The sequence below is a fragment of the Brachyhypopomus gauderio genome, chromosome 8 (genome assembly GCF_052324685.1).
Source record: "Brachyhypopomus gauderio isolate BG-103 chromosome 8, BGAUD_0.2, whole genome shotgun sequence".
In the NCBI taxonomy this organism is placed as follows: Eukaryota; Metazoa; Chordata; class Actinopteri; order Gymnotiformes; family Hypopomidae; genus Brachyhypopomus; species Brachyhypopomus gauderio.
The window spans coordinates 14,016,365-14,036,592 of NC_135218.1; the positions used below are offsets into that span (position 1 = coordinate 14,016,365).

Below are 20,228 nucleotides of genomic sequence, written 5' to 3' on the forward strand. Positions count from 1 at the left end.
CATGAACAATGCACTTCTGCCGCATATCCGCACAGGTGTGAAAACGGCGTGTCCGTAGAGGTCTCTGGAACATTCGGTACAGGCGCATCGTTTCATCCCAATCAACCCAACAGCCGCTTGATGCAACAAAGGCAGGAGAGCTACTGCGAACCATTAGGACTAATGGCAACAATCACAAAATGGACAAACACAAACATGCACACAGTGTAATATATACATACTCATTGCATTTTTCTGACTTAAGGATAACGGGCGTATTTGCATAATTTACATTTTCATAGAACGATGCAAAGGTATTCTCAACGGGATGTGCTAGTTCATATGGTGCCCTATAAGCAGTAAGTAAGCCCTTTAACGTGGGCACCGTAGAGGAACTAAAACTGAGTTAATTGCTCTGCAGTGCACACCCCCACAGCAAAGCTTCTGAACCTGGAATCTATACCAAACAAATCTGTATGCAGGCCAGGGCAAACTATTGATTTTGGAGCTATTCTGGGGCTCATGTAAACACAGGATCATTTAGAATGGGGATGTCTTCAACAAAAGCACACACTGGCCGCTAGTTGACCAGGATGAATATAAGCGCTGATGCTCTACTCCATGTCTGTTTAGAATCTAGAGGTCACGTTATGATACACAGCACAACATCTGCTTATCATCTACAACCAGAGATGAGGGCATTTTTTTTTTATTCTTCCTACAGCAAAGGTCGGGTAGACAGCACAGAGAGGATAGAGGGGCTCTCCTCTCTCCATCCTTCCCACCCTGATATGTGACAAATCTGATAAGCACACCTGAAAGAATTGCTAAACAGGATTAAGTCCCGGTAGGCTGCAGTGCCCCCAGTGTCCTCCTCTGAGGGGGGAGAATTCAGAGAAATCCGCGAACGTGTTTGGAAGGAGAGGACAGGAGGGGTGTGCTTGTTGGAGGAAGACAGGGGAAGCATCATGGGGAGAGTACGTCTCAGAGATGTTTAAAAAAACGCCCGCAGTCTGGAGGTTTAAACAGCTTAAGCCAGCTCTTCAATCGCAAAATCCATTTGAAGTGACTCATTTGTCATCAGTGTGATGGGACATAGGCACACGCGCCAAACAGCCATGCTGCTTCTGGCTAAGCCTGGGTGAAGGTGAGGTTCCTCTCCCCGTCCAACGGCTCGGCCACTTTAAACGTTCATTAAAAAGTAAACCTTCGCAATACTATGCATGCATATTCAGCTGGAACTCTAACGGATTTTATAGCCACCGAGCTCCAGATAAACCCAAGGCAATCGCAAGTTGATTTAGACATTATTACACTAAAAATAATAACAGAACATTATGGAAATGTCTAAAATAGCACATGGTAGTAAAAGTAGATATCGTATCTTCATTAAGTTCATAGAGGAGACATGCGCAAAACATAATTTAAGACCAAGCAATGCAGCAAAGCAAATTTTCCAAATTTGAGGCATACTTCCATGGAAGCAAAAAGGAATAATAGAGACTTGTTCATTACAATACCAGTCCAGTTTGTTACCCTACCAGACCAGTTTATTTCCCTATCTGACCAGTTAATCACTCTACCAGACCAGTGTATTACAATACCAGACAAGTTTAGTTCAACGCCAGACCAGTTTATTACAATGCTAGACCAGATTATTCCTCTACCAGACCAGTGTATTCCTCTACCAGACCAGTGTATTCCTCTACCAGACCAGTGTATTCCTCTATCAGACCAGTGTATTCCTCTATCAGACCAGTGTATTCCTCTACCAGACCAGTGTATTACTCTATCAGACCAGTGTATTCCTCTACCAGACCAGTGTATTCCTCTATCAGACCAGTGTATTCCTCTACCAGACCAGTGTATTCCTCTACCAGACCAGTGTATTACTCTATCAGACCAGTGTATTCCTCTACCAGACCAGTGTATTCCTCTATCAGACCAGTGTATTACTCTATCAGACCAGTGTATTACTCTATCAGACCAGTGTATACCTCTACCAGACCAGTGTATTACTCTATCAGACCAGTGTATTACAATACCAGAGCAATGTTGGTTTTGAAGCAGATATTATGTGTAGTGAGTTATATTCACAGCGGCATTTTCGGCCGCAATGAAAGTGAGCAAAGTCAAGGTGAGAGAAAAAAACCCCTCACAAACTAAACCAAAGCACAGATATGTACTGTTGAACCATCACATATCTGTTCCCTTGTAGTGAGAGTTAAAGACAAAGAACCTAATTATGATCCCATTTCCATTCTAAAGCAGCACATGTCCATGGGCAATATCTCTTTTGCAATGACGCTTGCTTGGGTATAAAAGGTCCTGTATTTGCAATAATAATCAGTATTCATGCACACCACATGCTAGGCATATGCTCCACCATATGTTGAGAATCAGCTGAAAGGGGTTTTATATGCACTGTTGTGAGGCTCTCAGAGAATGCTACTCTATCCTGTTTGTCAGGCTAGGTTGAACTAGTGCTGAAAAACAAGGTTTTCTTTCATTATCTTTATTCAAGAACAAAAAAGCATCTTTGCAGCTAATGCACCGGCGAAGTGTGTGTTTTGTTCGCTGGACAACATAGGTGGCGCGTGACTCTGAGGAAAGAACAATGTCAAGTTAATAACATCCGGCTAATTGCTCATAGAGACAGTGAAAAATACCCAGTTGGACGGGATATCAAATGCGAGTTGCTGCACTTGATTAAGCCCTGTAGCTAAGCTCATTGGAGGCATGAAGAATGGGATGGAAAGGGCACGGACTGGGCCCAGACGAAACGCTGGCCAGCGACTCCCACAAAGCCTCGCTCAAAACCTCGCTCAAAACCTTGCTCAAAGCCTCACTCAAAACCTTGCTCAAAGCCTCACTCAGAAGCGTGCCGTTTGCCCACGTCCCTATCAGTTTCATTACGGTTTCATTAAGCAAAGTCGTAAACACGTTTGGCAGCCCAGCAACAACAAAGGGAAAGAACAGATCTGAAACAGCTCATTTCCCCCAAATATCAACCCAGCACAAAGGTCTGACTAGGTAGCCACACAGCGATGCCATCAAATACCAGTGGGCTTTCTGAGATGTTTCCAAATGCTGCATCTTGACGCATGTCTAATCAGTAAATAATCACACGTATTCACAAATAGTTACATGTATGTCACATATATTCTCAACATGCTGAGCATTCTGGAAACCAATGGCAGGTGTAGCTCTGTTCAGTTGGGCAGGGTGGATTGTATCAGGACTCGCAGGTGCAGTATGAATCACTTTCTTACTGCTCAACAGAACATGGTTTATTTTATTAAGTGAACAACGTGCTCGGGTGCATGTCCTTCACATCTGCTCTGGTTAAATCAGTCTCCGCTGCTCTGCACTAGTGTCTGTGGTTCTTTTTAGCAGAGCATAATAAAAAATAACTGTTAGGTCTGGTTTGAAAGCAACCTGGGAGAAGGTGAATCTATCTGTTATTTTAGTCAACATACTGAGCACTGCTGATGCACCCAAATCTCATGGTATGTGTGGAGAAGACCACAGAGTGTGTGAGGGTCAGCCATTGATTTTCAAGTTATTAAACCAGTTTCAGTGTAGTGTTCAGTATAATGCACAGAACCTCCACACATTTCAGTCATAAGGGACCGAGGCAGAAATAGCTAATATAGACTATTGGTAGGTATCTTAGTGCTTCAAAGTTCATGAATGCTATATTTTTGCTCCAATTCCAGAAACCTCACACCTGCCTGTATGCTAGCTCAACCTGGGAATTTAATATAGTTGAACAGCCAATGATGAGTCTATCCTAGTCGATTAGAAGTGAGTCTGTTAGTGTGCAAATCGCTGTCAAGCCTTCAGCAAGAAGACATTATCGCTTTCCATTTCAGGTGATGTTTTTTTTTTCCTTTTTTTGCTTTACAAAAATATCTGGCTGAAAAGCTGAACACCTCAATAGCTCATTTCCCTCCTGTGATCTCCGTTCTCTTCAATAGCCATCATCCCTCCTGTGGTAGAACGATGTCAGAAGATAATTAACCATCTAATTCATTTACATACTTTGTTAACTGAGACGTGGTACCCGTTGCCAGAAATGTAAACCTAGCCTCCCTCCCTTCAAGCCACTCATCTGGGACACTGCAAAATTAATTTTAAATACAATTTGGAACTTGAAACAAAACAAGAACAGTAGGCCGTCAAGTCAGTTTATCTCACAGACTGATACTGCCACTACAGCACTGGACCATGAAATTGTCATTTGTTCTGCAAGCCTTAAGTCAAATCAAAGTTTAGGGCTGCAGAGGACTGATCCTTGCCAGAAGGGAGAGATTCCCAAGACTAATTATATCCATTTCAAACAAACAGATAACGAAGTGGCAGAGGGTCGTACCTAGTAGCCTATCTGCAAAATGGAGCAGGGAATTGTTTGAATCTGCAAAATGGAGCAGGGAATTGTTTGAGGATCCCCAGTACACACATGTACACACACACACACACACACACACACACACACACACACACACACACACACACACACACACACACACACACACACACACACACACACACACACACACACACAAAGACTTAACAAACATACAAGCACAAAGTTGGTGTGTGAGCATGACTCACATGTTTGTATGTGTGTGTGTGTGTGTGTGTGTGTGTGTGTGTATTGGATGTGGAACTGATGCTGCATGTGCTGAAGAGGAAGTAATGTAACCCACTTTTCAAAAGGCTTTCAGAGCATATCCCACATCCCCATTTAAAATGCAAACAAACACACAGACGCACACACCCAGGCACGCCTCCACACACACATCTTCGTGTGCTCAAAAGCTGTATGCCTGTACACTTGTGCGTGTGCACCCACACTCAGACACGCACGCGCGCACACACACACACACACACACACACACACACACACACACACACACCCCATCCTGCCCCAAAATAAGACTACTATGATTACTACCACAGCCGTGATTTCAAGGGGGCACGACACACACAGTGAGGTCGTAACGAGCGGAAGGAGGGATCGGAGGCGGTGGAGTCGATCTGCTGCTTAGTCGGAAAAAGAAAATGGCTGCACAGACAACAAATAAAAGAGAGGAGTAGAGGAGGCGTGTTATCAATGTCCTGCTCTTCATGCAGACCGCACTGAAGCAGAGGATGGTGGGGGTGGGGGAAGGGGGGGGAGCCAGAGAAAAGCAGTCAGCGTTTTAAGGAAAGCCACTCGGCCTCAGCCCCACACATGACAGTACCATTAGGCCACATCTCTCACCAGGGGGCAGGCAGCGCTGGACTGGGCCGTGCCATGGGCCAAACGGGAAACGCAAAGTAAAGGAAACCAAAGTGAATCAAAGACACACAAAGCTGTGCGCCAGCAGCATCCCGGCCAGGTCGAGTGGGGAGAGGTCGCAATGAGGAAGAGGTCATTTTTGGTTAGTGAGGGTCCTTTTACGGAGGTGCGTTACAGCACGGTGATGTATACTGACCTGGACTTGAGACCGCGCTAGTTGTGGTGCTTTCAATAATTGCTACAGGGGGGAAAAAGGAGAGAAGGGAAAAAGAGGACATTCATGTATTATTAGGAAAAATCGGATTGATGCAGAAAGACGAAAAGAAAGCCAGAGAAACAAAAGGAAAAGAACATGCACAGAAGAGAGTGCGGGAGAGACCAACTGTCCTCTGCACTTGAGCTTCTGCCCTCCACGCCGACCTCTGACCCCAAAAGCCAGCGGAAGCCAGCACAGAACTCACAAATTGCCAGGGTACCGTTCAAGCTCACACGAGGACTGACTGAGTCACATTTAATTCACATTATGCCGAACTGCTGATCTTTGATACTCCAAATCTGAAGTTTATGATGATCCTTCAATTTGGTGGTCTGGAATAGAGCTCAGCTCAATTAACATACAATTACATTTTCACCTAGCAGACAACCATTTAATCATGACTATGTAATAAGCTTTTCATTTTATTAACGGATATCAAACTCTCAACTCACCTAGTTCCCCTTTAGGGATATGCGGACACCATGGCTTAAATATCAATCTGTATTGGGCCCTCTTGGTTTCCATAATCATTTTTTTCAATGATTAAATTTTGAATTCTTTAATCTCAAGTGGAAATACCTAAAAAAGAGTAACCTCTGCACAATTAAATTAAATATCCGAGCATTTCCATTGCAGATTCATTTCATTTTAGAGAAATATTCTCACACCTGTGTTAGGAACACTACATTTACGGGGCTGGTATGTGGCAATAACCCCCAACAACGGCCTCTTTACATTTTCCTTATTATCAATCACTAATTAATGTTTAAGCAAAATATGAATAATGAAATATAGCCAAGAGTCATAACCAAATGGCCACCACCTCCCAGTGTTTATCATCTTAACACTGCTGCATGGTCACGGCTGTACAAGTGTACGTGACGCCGTGGAAGTTTAATAAAGGGGTTATTGTGTAGTCCTTTTGACTAAGCTCACGTCTATAAAAGACATTCCTTTTGAAAGTCCTTTCACAACCTGTGATTTTAGGAGTTATTTTCAAATTGCAGCACTTAGCCAGGAGCAGCACGCTCGTGGTCTGCGTAGAGAAAACCAAACTGCCATGTGTTATGTAACTGAGGCCTTAAACACTTTCGTCTCAAATATCGTACACAAGGGAGAAACTTGGGACACGTTCACCACTAAATTCAATAAACAGAATCAGGAAACAAAATGGAGGCTGGATTCAAACACCAGAGTTTATGAAGGAATGTATAAAACTGTAAAAAACTGTTTTCTAGGGTATGAAAGAAAAAAGTAACAGTAGAAAGTTTCAGGAAACACCGTCGTATAAAGTCATCATAAAACATAATTTTACAGAGGGAGCATTTTCACCCACTGGCACAATGGGGACACCAGTCCAGCCAGGACACAGTCCAGCAGTACATTTCTGGCTTAACCTTTATCCTTTGTAATACAACCCACTTTACTGAGCCATTCTATTTCATTGATTTAAATGCTTAGCTCTTGGCTCTACTTCCTGTATTTGTGTGTGTGTGTGTGTGTGTGTGTGTGTGTGTGTGTGTGTGTGTGTGTGTGTGTGTGTGTGTGTGTGTGTGTGTGAGTGAGTGTGAGTGAGTGTGTATGTGTGTGTGTGTGCGTGCTTTTGTGTGCGTACACACATACACATTTCAGACAGTAGATAGCTGTCTGGTTAAAACTCTAGGTCAACACTAAAAAAGCAATATTAGGACACCAAATGCATCTTGGCTGATCAGCTACATTTGACGTAAAGGGAAATCCTAACCTTAACCCTACCCCTAACTAACCCTAACCCTAACCCTAACTAACCCTAACCCTAACTAACCCTAACCTTCCCTAACTAACCCTAACCCTACCCCTAACTAACCCTAACACTACCCCTAACACTAACCCTACCCCAACCCTAATTAACCCTAATACTACCCCTACCCCTACCCATTAAAGGTGTATGTTACAACCCCTCTGCTGCCCTCCTCCACCATGTTCATCACCACAGATGATCTTATTTGGGTTAAGGAACACTCCCCAACACTGTAGCAACACTCCCCAACACTGTAGCAACACTCCCAACACTGTAGCAACTCTCCCAACACTGTAGCAACACTCCCAACACTGTAGCAACACTCCCAACACTGTAGCAACTCTCCCAACACTGTAGCAACTCTCCCAACACTGTAGCAACACTCCCAACACTGTAGCAACACTCCCAACACAGTAATATCACTCCCATGATTGTGTTCTGGTAGTATGTGTTGCACAGGAGGTTTTACACAGTCAATATTACTGCTTGGTTGAGACTAGTCTGCCACTCCTAAATTACATATCAAACACACACACACACACACACACACACACACACACACACACACACACACACACACACACACACACACACACACACACACACACACACACACACACACACTTTTATTCTTTTACATTGAGGTTTCTCTCCATCAACATTATGGTAGAACACATTTTTTGACATGCCATCTTCTTGATTGGGAATAGGGCCACAGAACAAGCAGCACTGAATCCCATAACACTGGACCCGTGTGTGTAATGGCCGACCTCTGTTCTCACTCGCAAGACAAGATACATTATGGAGAAAGGAATAGCATTTCATTCTAAAATAACATCACGTTGTTGCTCAGAAAAAAGCACCCAGAGAAAATGTGCAGCTTCCCCACAATTCATAGTGGCATAAACGGCAAAGATATGAGTACTATCATATTCCCTTAGGAACACTGTGAACAAATGTGACAGTAAACAGTGGATAGTGGATACATTTTTCTTAGCTGGTCTCTTAATGCTGGGTTTGAAAATGTGAAGGTCATGTGATGAGTCATTTGATGGGTCTAATTCACTCTTATCTTCAGAAGCACAACGAAAGGTACTCACTGATGAGCTCTGCTTGTATCCTTGACTGACTGATTTAGGCAGCTTGCAGGCATGGCCTTCCCTCACCACGGCAGCCTGCCCATTTCTCCTGGTTGTTATAATGGCTTGCTTCATTAATGCATGGGAAGGTATTTTACAGAGTGGAGCGTGAACCATCTTTGCGTCACTTTTTCAGGCGAGACCTTCTCCTGTGCATCTTCACGGCACCTTCAGCCTGCCAAGAAGCGGCGAAACTCTGTCCTTTGTAAAAGCTGCACATCAGCCTGATGTGCTGGAATGAGAACCATGGATCAATGAGACCGAGGGATGCCACCTCTCCTGCTGTCCAACTGTCTTTCCTGCCTGCTGCTGTGCATTTCAGGTTCACAAAACTGCAACAAATTAAGACACAAACGCAGGCCATAAACACAAACACACCTCCAGTCTCGCGGGCCCTTTCCCCGGAGGACTGGCATTGAGACATCGAGGCAAGGGCTTCAAACGGCAAAGAATAAATTAGAACGCCATCGACCTCGCAACGCTGTCCACATTCTGAACACGTCAACTCGAACGCAGATTAAGGTGCAATGAAATGAGCTGCAAATGAATGCAGACGCGTGCATGTGGTCCGCAGAATCGCGGAGCCCTGTAATACTGCACACTGTTCTCAAATGCATGGGTATGAATGGCACGCAATCAGCATCTGGCATTTCTCTTTTGTGGATGCGGGGCACCTGGGAAAAAAAAGCAGCTGAGCTTGGCTTACTGTCGCCGGGGCCAATCAGAGGCGAGCGGCTACACCCGCGTGGCATGGCGGAGTTATTCAGAGGACGGTTGGCCCTTTACCAAAACCCCAGGAGGAAACGGCATCCGCACAAATGAATTCACATCATAGCTATTCTGTTTCACCTTCCATTTCATCCGTCCTCTCGTGTCGCCGCACCGTGACTCAGGTGCGTTCGCGGTATGGTAACTACGACAACAGCCTCCCCGATGGCCAGAGCAGCAGTAACGGCGAGGTAACCAGGGCCGACCACAGCCATGGCGATATAAAATGATGACACCGGGATAAGGATTGATTAGCATGCTAAATCGAGTGTCCGCTTTGTCAGCGTGTCAGAGGAACTGTGGCACTTTGTTATGGTGGGGTGGTGGAGTCTTGTGTATGTGTGTTGGGGGGGCTGCAGAATCATCAGGGAATCATCACACGTTTCCAAGCTGAAAAAGTCCATTTGTTTAATTACATGTGAAAAGCCGAAGGCACATTTCTGGGTCCATCACTGTAGAGCAGCACTGAGGGGAATAAAACCACCTGAGAATACCATGGGTTAACAAAAGGCCCAAGTAAATATATACTGTTACAAGACTATAACATCATATTAGGTATAAGTGCATTTTACATGATGGGCATATGTGGTTGTTATTTGCCTCACTTTCTGTCTCACTCATTTACACAACCAACCACACACACAGCCACCCACTCACCCACACACACCCACTCACCCACACACAACCACCCACCCACTCACCTACACACAACCACCCACCCACTCACCCACACACACACACACACACACACACACACACAACCATCCACACACACCCACCCACCCACTCAGCCACACACAACCACCCACACACAACCACCCACTCATCCACACACACCCACCTACCCACTCACCCACACCCAACCACCTACACACACCCACCCACTCACCCACATACAACCACTCACACACACCCACCCACCCACTCATCCCCAAACACCCACCCACACAGCCACCCACACACCCACACCCACACACAACCACCCTCACACAACCACCCACTCATACCCACCCACACATCCACCTACTCACCCACACCCACCCACCCACTCACGCACACACCCACCCACTAACCCACACAAACACACTCACCCGCCCACTCACACACACACCCACCTACCCACTCACCCACCCACACACACTCACCCACACAATCCCCCCTGCCCACTCACCCACACACTCACACGCCCACTCACCCACACCCACACTCACCCACCCACTCACGCATGCACACACACCCACACACACCCCCACCCACTCACCCACACACACCCACCCACTCACCCACACATTCCCACCCACTCACTCACCATCCACATACACCCCCACCCACACACAGACCCACTCACCCAACCACACACCCACAACCACACACACACACACTCACCCACACAATCCCCCCTGCCCGCTCACCCACACACTCACACGCCCACTCACCCACACCCACTCACCCACCCACACACACCCACCCACTCATGCACGCACACACCCACCCACTCACCCAACCACACACTCACCCACACAACCACACAACCACACGCACGCACGCACGCACGCACGCACGCACGCACGCACGCACGCACGCACGCACGCACGCACGCACGCACGCACGCACGCACGCACGCACGCACGCACGCACACACACACACACACACACACACACACACACACACACACACACACACACACACACACACACACACACACACACACACACACACACACACACACACACACACACACACTTTCCCTCTTCCAAAAATATTTGTAACTAAATCTGTAATTCCGGTAAGTCTGGCTAATTGAGATTTAAGGACAAAAGGGTGCCAATAACTAAATTCTTTTAACAGTAAAGCAAATAATAATGTCAGTTTCCTTCATATACACCACAATCCATCACCATCAGCGTGAGCCTTGCAACACTGTCCATGCATGGTGGGCTGATTCACTCTTACTCAACGCTGACATGGCTGTCTGCAGAGAACCGGACCAGAATGTGATGGAGATGGATAAGAAGGAGCAATCAGCATACATCAGTCTACACCCACTACCTACACCATCACTGGTCTTCAGAAGTCTTTTGCTACATTAATTGCTCCACTTGGTCATCCAGAAACAGGCTGAACAATCTCTCAAAAGGCATTTGTAGGTTACGCTGGTTTGGAGCATTTGAAGGACTTTGGCACGTCACGAGCTACCAACATTGATTTTACCGCATCACGGAGGTCCTGCACTACACAGCTCAGAACAGCTTAAAATGGATCGCATGTATGGCATATGACAGGAGGGCTCATGAACTGAGCTAGAAATAGTCCAAAGTGTCAGGTTTCTTCACATTGAGGAGAACATCGAGTAGCACAAGGCACTTTGATTTGCACTGCAAACCTTGTCTCTAGGTCACGGCTCTCCATTAAATATTAATGTGTCCCTGAGCCCACCTTTGCTTCATCAATACCTATTGACTGATATTATAATAGCAATTCAGTCACTAGTAATGATGGCCGCTTCTTGGATTTGTAATTTGCGCAAATGTAGCAGTGTGTGTTGCGCAGGAATTGCTTGTCATTCCTCATTACGGGGACAGTGGAATGGGTTTCCTTCTCATTAACGTCCATGATACAAAGAAGCAGTGCAGCTCCATCGGGAGAGGAGGGAGAGAGGAGATGGGAGGAGAGGAGGGAGAGAGGAGAGATGGGAGGAGAGGAGATGGGAGGAGAGGAGAGAGAGAGAGAGGAGAGATGGGAGGAGAGGAGAGATGGGAGGAGAGGAGGGAGAGAGGAGAGATGGGAGGAGAGGAGGGAGAGAGGAGATGGGAGGAGAGGAGGGAGAGAGGAGAGATGGGAGGAGAGGAGGGAGAGAGGAGAGAGATGGGAGGAGAGGAGGGAGAGAGGAGAGATGGGAGGAGAGGAGGGAGAGAGGAGAGATGGGAGGAGAGGAGAGAGAGAGGAGATGGGAGGAGAGGAGGGAGAGAGGAGAGATGGGAGGAGAGGAGGGAGAGAGGAGAGATGGGAGGAGAGGAGGGAGAGAGGAGAGAGAGAGGAGATGGGAGGAGAGGAGGGAGAGAGGAGATGGGAGGAGAGGAGGGAGAGAGGAGAGATGGGAGGAGAGGAGAGAGAGAGGAGAGAGATGGGAGGAGAGGAGGGAGAGAGGAGAGAGAGAGGAGATGGGAGGAGAGGAGGGAGAGAGGAGATGGGAGGAGAGGAGGGAGAGAGGAGAGATGGGAGGAGAGGAGGGAGAGAGGAGAGATGGGAGGAGAGGAGAGAGAGAGGAGAGATGGGAGGAGAGGAGAGAGAGAGGAGAGAGATGGGAGGAGAGGAAGGAGAGAGGAGAGAGATGGGAGGAGAGGAGGGAGAGAGGAGAGATGGGAGGAGAGGAAGGAGAGAGGAGAGAGATGGGAGGAGAGGAGAGAGAGAGGAGAGAGATGGGAGGAGAGGAGAGAGAGAGGAGAGATGGGAGGAGAGGAGGGAGAGAGGAGAGAGATGGGAGGAGAGGAGAGAGAGAGGAGAGAGATGGGAGGAGAGGAGAGAGAGAGGAGAGATGGGAGGAGAGGAGGGAGAGAGGAGAGATGGGAGGAGAGGAGGGAGAGAGGAGAGATGGGAGGAGAGGAAGGAGAGAGGAGAGATGGGAGGAGAGGAGGGAGAGAGGAGGGGGAGAGGAGAGAGAGAGGAGAGATGGGAGGAGAGGAGAGAGAGAGGAGAGATGGGAGGAGAGGAGGGAGAGAGGAGAGATGGGAGGAGAGGAAGGAGAGAGGAGAGAGATGGGAGGAGAGGAGGGAGAGAGGAGAGATGGGAGGAGAGGAAGGAGAGAGAGAGGAGAGATGGGAGGAGAGGAGAGAGAGAGGAGAGAGATGGGAGGAGAGGAGGGAGAGAGGAGAGATGGGAGGAGAGGAGGGAGAGAGGAGAGATGGGAGGAGAGGAGGGAGAGAGGAGAGATGGGAGGAGAGGAGAGAGAGAGGAGAGATGGGAGGAGAGGAGAGAGAGAGGAGAGAGATGGGAGGAGAGGAAGGAGAGAGGAGAGAGATGGGAGGAGAGGAGGGAGAGAGGAGAGATGGGAGGAGAAGAGGGAGAGAGGAGAGATGGGAGGAGAGGAGGGAGAGAGGAGAGATGGGAGGAGAGGAGAGAGAGAGGAGAGATGGGAGGAGAGGAGAGAGAGAGGAGAGAGATGGGAGGAGAGGAGGGAGAGAGGAGAGATGGGAGGAGAGGAAGGGGAGAGGAGAGATGGGAGGAGAGGAGAGAGAGAGGAGAGAGATGGGAGGAGAGGAGGGAGAGAGGAGAGATGGGAGGAGAGGAGGGAGAGAGGAGAGATGGGAGGAGAGGAGGGAGAGAGGAGAGAGATGGGAGGAGAGGAGAGAGAGAGGAGAGAGATGGGAGGAGAGGAGAGAGAGAGGAGAGATGGGAGGAGAGGAGGGAGAGAGGAGAGATGGGAGGAGAGGAAGGAGAGAGGAGAGATGGGAGGAGAGGAGGGAGAGAGGAGGGGGAGAGGAGAGAGAGAGGAGAGATGGGAGGAGAGGAGGGAGAGAGGAGATGGGAGGAGAGGAGGGAGAGAGGAGAGATGGGAGGAGAGGAGGGAGAGAGGAGAGATGGGAGGAGAGGAGGGAGAGAGGAGAGATGGGAGGAGAGGAGAGAGAGAGGAGATGGGAGGAGAGGAGGGAGAGAGGAGAGATGGGAGGAGAGGAGGGAGAGAGGAGAGATGGGAGGAGAGGAGGGAGAGAGGAGAGAGAGAGGAGATGGGAGGAGAGGAGGGAGAGAGGAGATGGGAGGAGAGGAGGGAGAGAGGAGAGATGGGAGGAGAGGAGAGAGAGAGGAGAGAGATGGGAGGAGAGGAGGGAGAGAGGAGAGAGAGAGGAGATGGGAGGAGAGGAGGGAGAGAGGAGATGGGAGGAGAGGAGGGAGAGAGGAGAGATGGGAGGAGAGGAGGGAGAGAGGAGAGATGGGAGGAGAGGAGAGAGAGAGGAGAGATGGGAGGAGAGGAGAGAGAGAGGAGAGAGATGGGAGGAGAGGAAGGAGAGAGGAGAGAGATGGGAGGAGAGGAGGGAGAGAGGAGAGATGGGAGGAGAGGAAGGAGAGAGGAGAGAGATGGGAGGAGAGGAGAGAGAGAGGAGAGAGATGGGAGGAGAGGAGAGAGAGAGGAGAGATGGGAGGAGAGGAGGGAGAGAGTAGAGAGATGGGAGGAGAGGAGAGAGAGAGGAGAGAGATGGGAGGAGAGGAGAGAGAGAGGAGAGATGGGAGGAGAGGAGGGAGAGAGGAGAGATGGGAGGAGAGGAGGGAGAGAGGAGAGATGGGAGGAGAGGAAGGAGAGAGGAGAGATGGGAGGAGAGGAGGGAGAGAGGAGGGGGAGAGGAGAGAGAGAGGAGAGATGGGAGGAGAGGAGAGAGAGAGGAGAGATGGGAGGAGAGGAGGGAGAGAGGAGAGATGGGAGGAGAGGAAGGAGAGAGGAGAGAGATGGGAGGAGAGGAGGGAGAGAGGAGAGATGGGAGGAGAGGAAGGAGAGAGAGAGGAGAGATGGGAGGAGAGGAGAGAGAGAGGAGAGAGATGGGAGGAGAGGAGGGAGAGAGGAGAGATGGGAGGAGAGGAGGGAGAGAGGAGAGATGGGAGGAGAGGAGGGAGAGAGGAGAGATGGGAGGAGAGGAGAGAGAGAGGAGAGATGGGAGGAGAGGAGAGAGAGAGGAGAGAGATGGGAGGAGAGGAAGGAGAGAGGAGAGAGATGGGAGGAGAGGAGGGAGAGAGGAGAGATGGGAGGAGAAGAGGGAGAGAGGAGAGATGGGAGGAGAGGAGGGAGAGAGGAGAGATGGGAGGAGAGGAGAGAGAGAGGAGAGATGGGAGGAGAGGAGAGAGAGAGGAGAGAGATGGGAGGAGAGGAGGGAGAGAGGAGAGATGGGAGGAGAGGAAGGAGAGAGGAGAGATGGGAGGAGAGGAGAGAGAGAGGAGAGAGATGGGAGGAGAGGAGGGAGAGAGGAGAGATGGGAGGAGAGGAGGGAGAGAGGAGAGATGGGAGGAGAGGAGGGAGAGAGGAGAGAGATGGGAGGAGAGGAGAGAGAGAGGAGAGAGATGGGAGGAGAGGAGAGAGAGAGGAGAGATGGGAGGAGAGGAGGGAGAGAGGAGAGATGGGAGGAGAGGAAGGAGAGAGGAGAGATGGGAGGAGAGGAGGGAGAGAGGAGGGGGAGAGGAGAGAGAGAGGAGAGATGGGAGGAGAGGAGGGAGAGAGGAGAGAGAGAGGAGAGATGGGAGAGGAGGGAGAGAGGAGAGTTGGGAGGAGAGGGAGAGGAGCAGGGTGGAGAGAAGAAGAGAGGTTGGAGGAGAGGAGGGAGAGAGGAGAAATGAGAGAGAGGAGAGGCGGGGCCTGGAAGCCTTATGACCTGGTGTAGTTTTTGTCCTCTGCATCACAGCCTCTGAGTCTTTAGTAGAAGTTAAACAATCTTTTTAGACTCCACCCTCACAATGAGCGTCATGTAAAACCAGGGGCCTTTCCCATTTACTATTTTGAAGGACTTAAGCTTTTTTTTAAGATTTATTTATCTTGTTTTGCCGTCCCAGTTTTATCATTGACTTTGAAAGCTCAAAATCAATGAAGTAACTAAATATTTCAAAATGGAAATCCAAAGGAACTGCTGAGCCTTTAACAAAAAACACTTCTCTTAAACACCTCAACATACTGGCACAAAACCACACGTTGCATTCATTCTGCCCACCAACTAAACAAGCATCTTTGCACACAGGCAGCGGTGACTATAGGGCTATATATGCTAAAAGCAGCTCTGAGTTTAATGAGTGCCAAACAACAGGAACAAATGCTCGTTACTTACGAATCAGAGGCACACTGGCGTTGGCTGTTCCCAACCTGTTAACAGCCACACAGGTGTAGTTGCCATAGCGATCTTCAGTCATGTTGCTCACTGTTAGGACTGATCTGGAACTAAGGTTCTTGATGTCGATGCCCGGCTGGCCCTTGCTAAGCCTGAAAACACAGCACGGCAAGATGGAGTTTTAGCATCAGTCAGCGCGCTAATGAGCAGCATTTGATCTGAGACAGTGAAAAAATATATATTTTTTAATGAGCGAATCTAAAATAACAAAGCACTTTATATTTATATTCATTATCAACATTTTGTCTGCTGTTTTGTTAAGCACTTGAATTTTATTTTTCCTCTTATGTTCAGACGTTTCGGTTCTCTCCTGTGGCCAGCCGCTCGCGGGTGGGAAGACCACGCATCCCTGGTGCACAAGACCACGCGTCCCTGGTGCACAATAGCCCTGCCAGTCCGTCTCCCCAAACATGGACAAGAATGCCAATCACTCATAGCCGTGAAGACGGCTTGGCTGAATCGGTGCATTGCTGCGCGATGGACAGAGAGTGATGCTTTTATCCAGTGCCTGCCCAATGGGAGCCGGCCAAACGCCGTCCCATCCAGTTGTGTTCCTCTGGGGGGGGTTGCTGCTACTCCATAACGATATAGGCACTGTAACCCTAATGAATGAATAAGCTATTTATAAGTGAACTGCAGATGAACTGTGGTGATGTAACGAGAAGGCAGGTAGCTGCAAGGCTGCGGATGGCGAGGCTGAGACGCTCTCGGAGCAGGGGCTGTCATCTCCGCCGCACCGACTCCAGAGGTGGAACGTGCAGGAGACGGATCTCCCTCTGCCCCGCTCCCCACACTCGTCTGAACTGATGGACTACCCATGTTCCTCTCCGGGCGGAGGAGATTCGCCTGACCTTATGGCCAGCAAATCTGGCAGCAGCTGCTGTTTGCTCTCCTACTGAGATTCGCTCAGATGTTAGCATTCCGGCGTTCGTTACGTGGACGTTCATTTCACGGACGATCATTTCAAGGGGAAACGAGCGCTGTTGCCCCTTTACAAAGCAACAACCACAATAGTAAAGCCGAGGGTTTCATCCTAGAAACATCACATGCTATTTTAGGGCGCTGCAAATTCAACATGATTTGTTTATGAAAACATACCAATGAACTGAAATAAAAGGAGCGGTGTTTACAAACAGTTTAACACTATACATCCAGCGCAGAACCATTCATTAACTTTATTCTCATCGTATAGTACATGTACAACAATGCATGCTATCTTTATACCGCTAATAGGATCTTATTATGATGTTATTAAAAGTCACCAACACCAGTACTAATTTCATGAGAAAACAGGAAAAAAGATGGTTTATCAAGAATAACAAATGTAGTCTTAAATTAGGCAAACTCCAGAACCAGTGCCAAGGCCTCCTTAGCAATTTGAATAAATTGAGTGAAGCCTATAATTACAATTAGCACAGTGTGAACTGCTGATTCAGATCGTACTCAGAAAGAGTGGGTAAATGATGGGTAATGGGGTAATTTGGTATTTAAATTCAAGAACTGCCACTTGAGTCGACACTGATTGATGCAGAAACTGGGAATGCTCTTTACTGGTGGCAAGGTTATGCAAACATTTAATTAAAATGCAAGGTTAACCCTTCTAGTAAGACTTCTCGGCGTAAGCTTTCAGCCGTTGACAGCAGAAGGAAGTCATGGCCTTTGAGTTTTAGTTGAATGGTAAAAGCTTCAAGTTGGAAATAATCTTACTGAATTTTAGATTTGTAGGGCGCCCAGAACATATAGCGTGCACCGCCTCTTGAGACTGGAAGTATGAATAATAAATATGAATATTCATCTAAAACCTCAGCATGAGGCTGTGTGGAACTCCCATGTTTCCCCTAAGCAGTAAAGCAGAAAATTCTCTTATCCAGATTCCCTCTTCACCCAGTCAAATGGCTGAATATTTACAGGGATTTAGATCATATCGATGCCCTGGTCAGCTCGAAGGCCGACATAACACAAAAGAGGGACCAGCTGACATAAATCTTCATTGTGGCACGCCCCTTGAATCAAAGATGAACTTACAATGCCTGATAATGCATGATGAGTAAATGCATCAACACGGGGCCAAGTGGAGATAAACGACCAGGCATTTTATCAGGCCGCTCTGGGGTCCTACCTCTTCTCTCCCTTGTACCACTCGAAGACTGGGGCGGGCACCGCAGCCGCCTCGCACCTCAGCAGGGCCATGAAGCCGGGCCGGACGCCATGACTCTTCATCTCATGGATTGATGGCGGAACTGCGGACAAAAATTCAAATGGGATTAGTAGATGTAACGATAAAAACGAATTAGTGGCAAAATTCCAACGAGGTTGCGGCTTCACTATTCAGAACAACATATCGAATCCTAGTAGGAGGAGGAAATGAATCAGTATCATTTAGGGAACTGAAATAAAACAGAAACTTTATAATTAATTGTAACATGCTCTAAAAAAGAATTGCTATACTTGAATAGCAATAACATTAATACTTTGGACTGGTAAAGGCAAAGAAATACTACTAACGCAGTGGGGAGAAATCGTATTCATCCAAAGGGTTCGAAGTGAAATTAAATGCACAGTGCTAAATTGCTTAATAGAAGTTCAAAGGCTGACTAGCAGAGGTAGGCTCTGTGAATATGAAATGAGGGCTCTTTCATGTTCTCAAACATTGTGTAAATCTCTTTCCTAGTGTCAGAGAGCCCAGCTGTAACTAAGGGCCATTTCATTCCAGCCTGCAAGAGGGGAAAAAAGGTGCAGGGTTTCAAGTACATATGAAATCATTCTTTAGTCAAGCTGATCCATTCAACAGGAAAAACAGATACATTCAGGACATTAAGTACATTGCTTTTCACTGTATTCTTTTATACTTTGTGACATAAATGAAAAGAAAACATCAGTTTTTACCACTGAATTCAGTACTCAGCATAGCACTGGTGCCGCGATGGTGCTGAGAATGAAGGAGATGAGTGAAGAATCATACACATCTGAAGCAGAACGTAACGATGAACAGAACACAGAAAAGTAGGAAGTAGTTGCTATGATGGTCATCTACCATGTTCTTGTGACTATCATTAAACAAGCCCCTAATCCTGAATTTGAGTTGAGGTGCCTGAAAGAGTCTTAGGCCTTCACTCACTGTCTCCCTATTCATGTTGAACACACAGATTTCACTATACTCATGCTACAGAAGCATCCACTTCCACCCCCCTCCAAAAATCCCCCCAAAAAACTGTAATCTAAATGTACAGTGCAGCATGCTGTCATTTTGCAGTTTAAAATGTCATCCATTTCAGTAAATGCTTTTCAAACAAACACTCAGCTGCTTAAACTACGTTGCAGTGCTCTCTTCACCACTTAAAGTGCTGGGACATTTTTACACCGAAAGTGTTTAAATGCCCACCCCCCCCTGCTCTTCTCGCTGAACTCATGCCCCCCACCTGAGACCGAGAGGATGGGTTAGCAGATTATTTTGATTATTCCTCCTCCACGTGCTCTCCAGAGAGCACTTGAGAAGATCTGTCTGACAGATGAACCCAGCAGGAAAGCAGAGTTTCACCATACGCATGAGGAGTTTGGCTCTTTTGAAAAAGTGCCAATTGACAGTCGCGGCCCGGGTGACATAGAGTCCGTGTGCCAGCCCACTTGAAAGTCCATTGGGCATTGCGTAATCTTAACTCATCTCAACAGGGCAGGAGGCAAGTGTGTCGCATCTAGTGTGAGATTCGAGGATTAAGTGACGAGACTGAAGGAATGCTCTGCTGACTCTCTGCAACCCTTGATGTGATGATTACAAAAATAAATAAATGAATAAATAATGTTTTGCATAATGCACATCTGGACTGTAATGGCGGCTGGTTCAGGGTGGATATTGTAGTTTGCACAGCACCACATTAAGGTGGGCAAGCTAATAATGCAACACGATGCAATAACAATGCAATGCATGAAAATACAGTGTTATTTTTCAGTTGCAGGGCATTTTAAAACTTTTTTTTCAGAAATAGTTTTGGTCCAATCCAGCAAGAAGCATGACATGTATCCTTGCTCAGGTTGCCATGTTATAACCTGCATTTCCTGTCTTGGTTTCAATCTAGCTTCTTCGGGGCTGAGACTGATTATACCAGAGCCCCTTTCCATGCAATATAGTGGCAGAAGTGAGCAATCAGTAATGTCTGACAA

The 20,228-nt window shown here is 47.7% G+C and overlaps 1 protein-coding gene across 3 annotated transcripts in view; it reads right to left on the minus strand.

The window, feature by feature from the left end:
- The window catches only part of negr1 (neuronal growth regulator 1), a 107,507-nt gene that overhangs the window by 20,231 nt on the left and 67,048 nt on the right, over nucleotides 1-20,228 (minus strand). For 2 of the 3 annotated variants that reach the window (XM_077014755.1, XM_077014754.1), the window contains exons 5-7: nucleotides 18,190-18,310; nucleotides 16,011-16,162; nucleotides 5,463-5,504 (exon numbers count right to left, since the gene is read on the minus strand). In XM_077014755.1, coding sequence (XP_076870870.1) covers nucleotides 5,463-5,504; nucleotides 16,011-16,162; nucleotides 18,190-18,310 — 315 coding nt within the window. The remainder of the gene's footprint in view (nucleotides 1-5,462; nucleotides 5,505-16,010; nucleotides 16,163-18,189; nucleotides 18,311-20,228) is intronic. The other variant, XM_077014756.1, reaches the window with a different exon arrangement.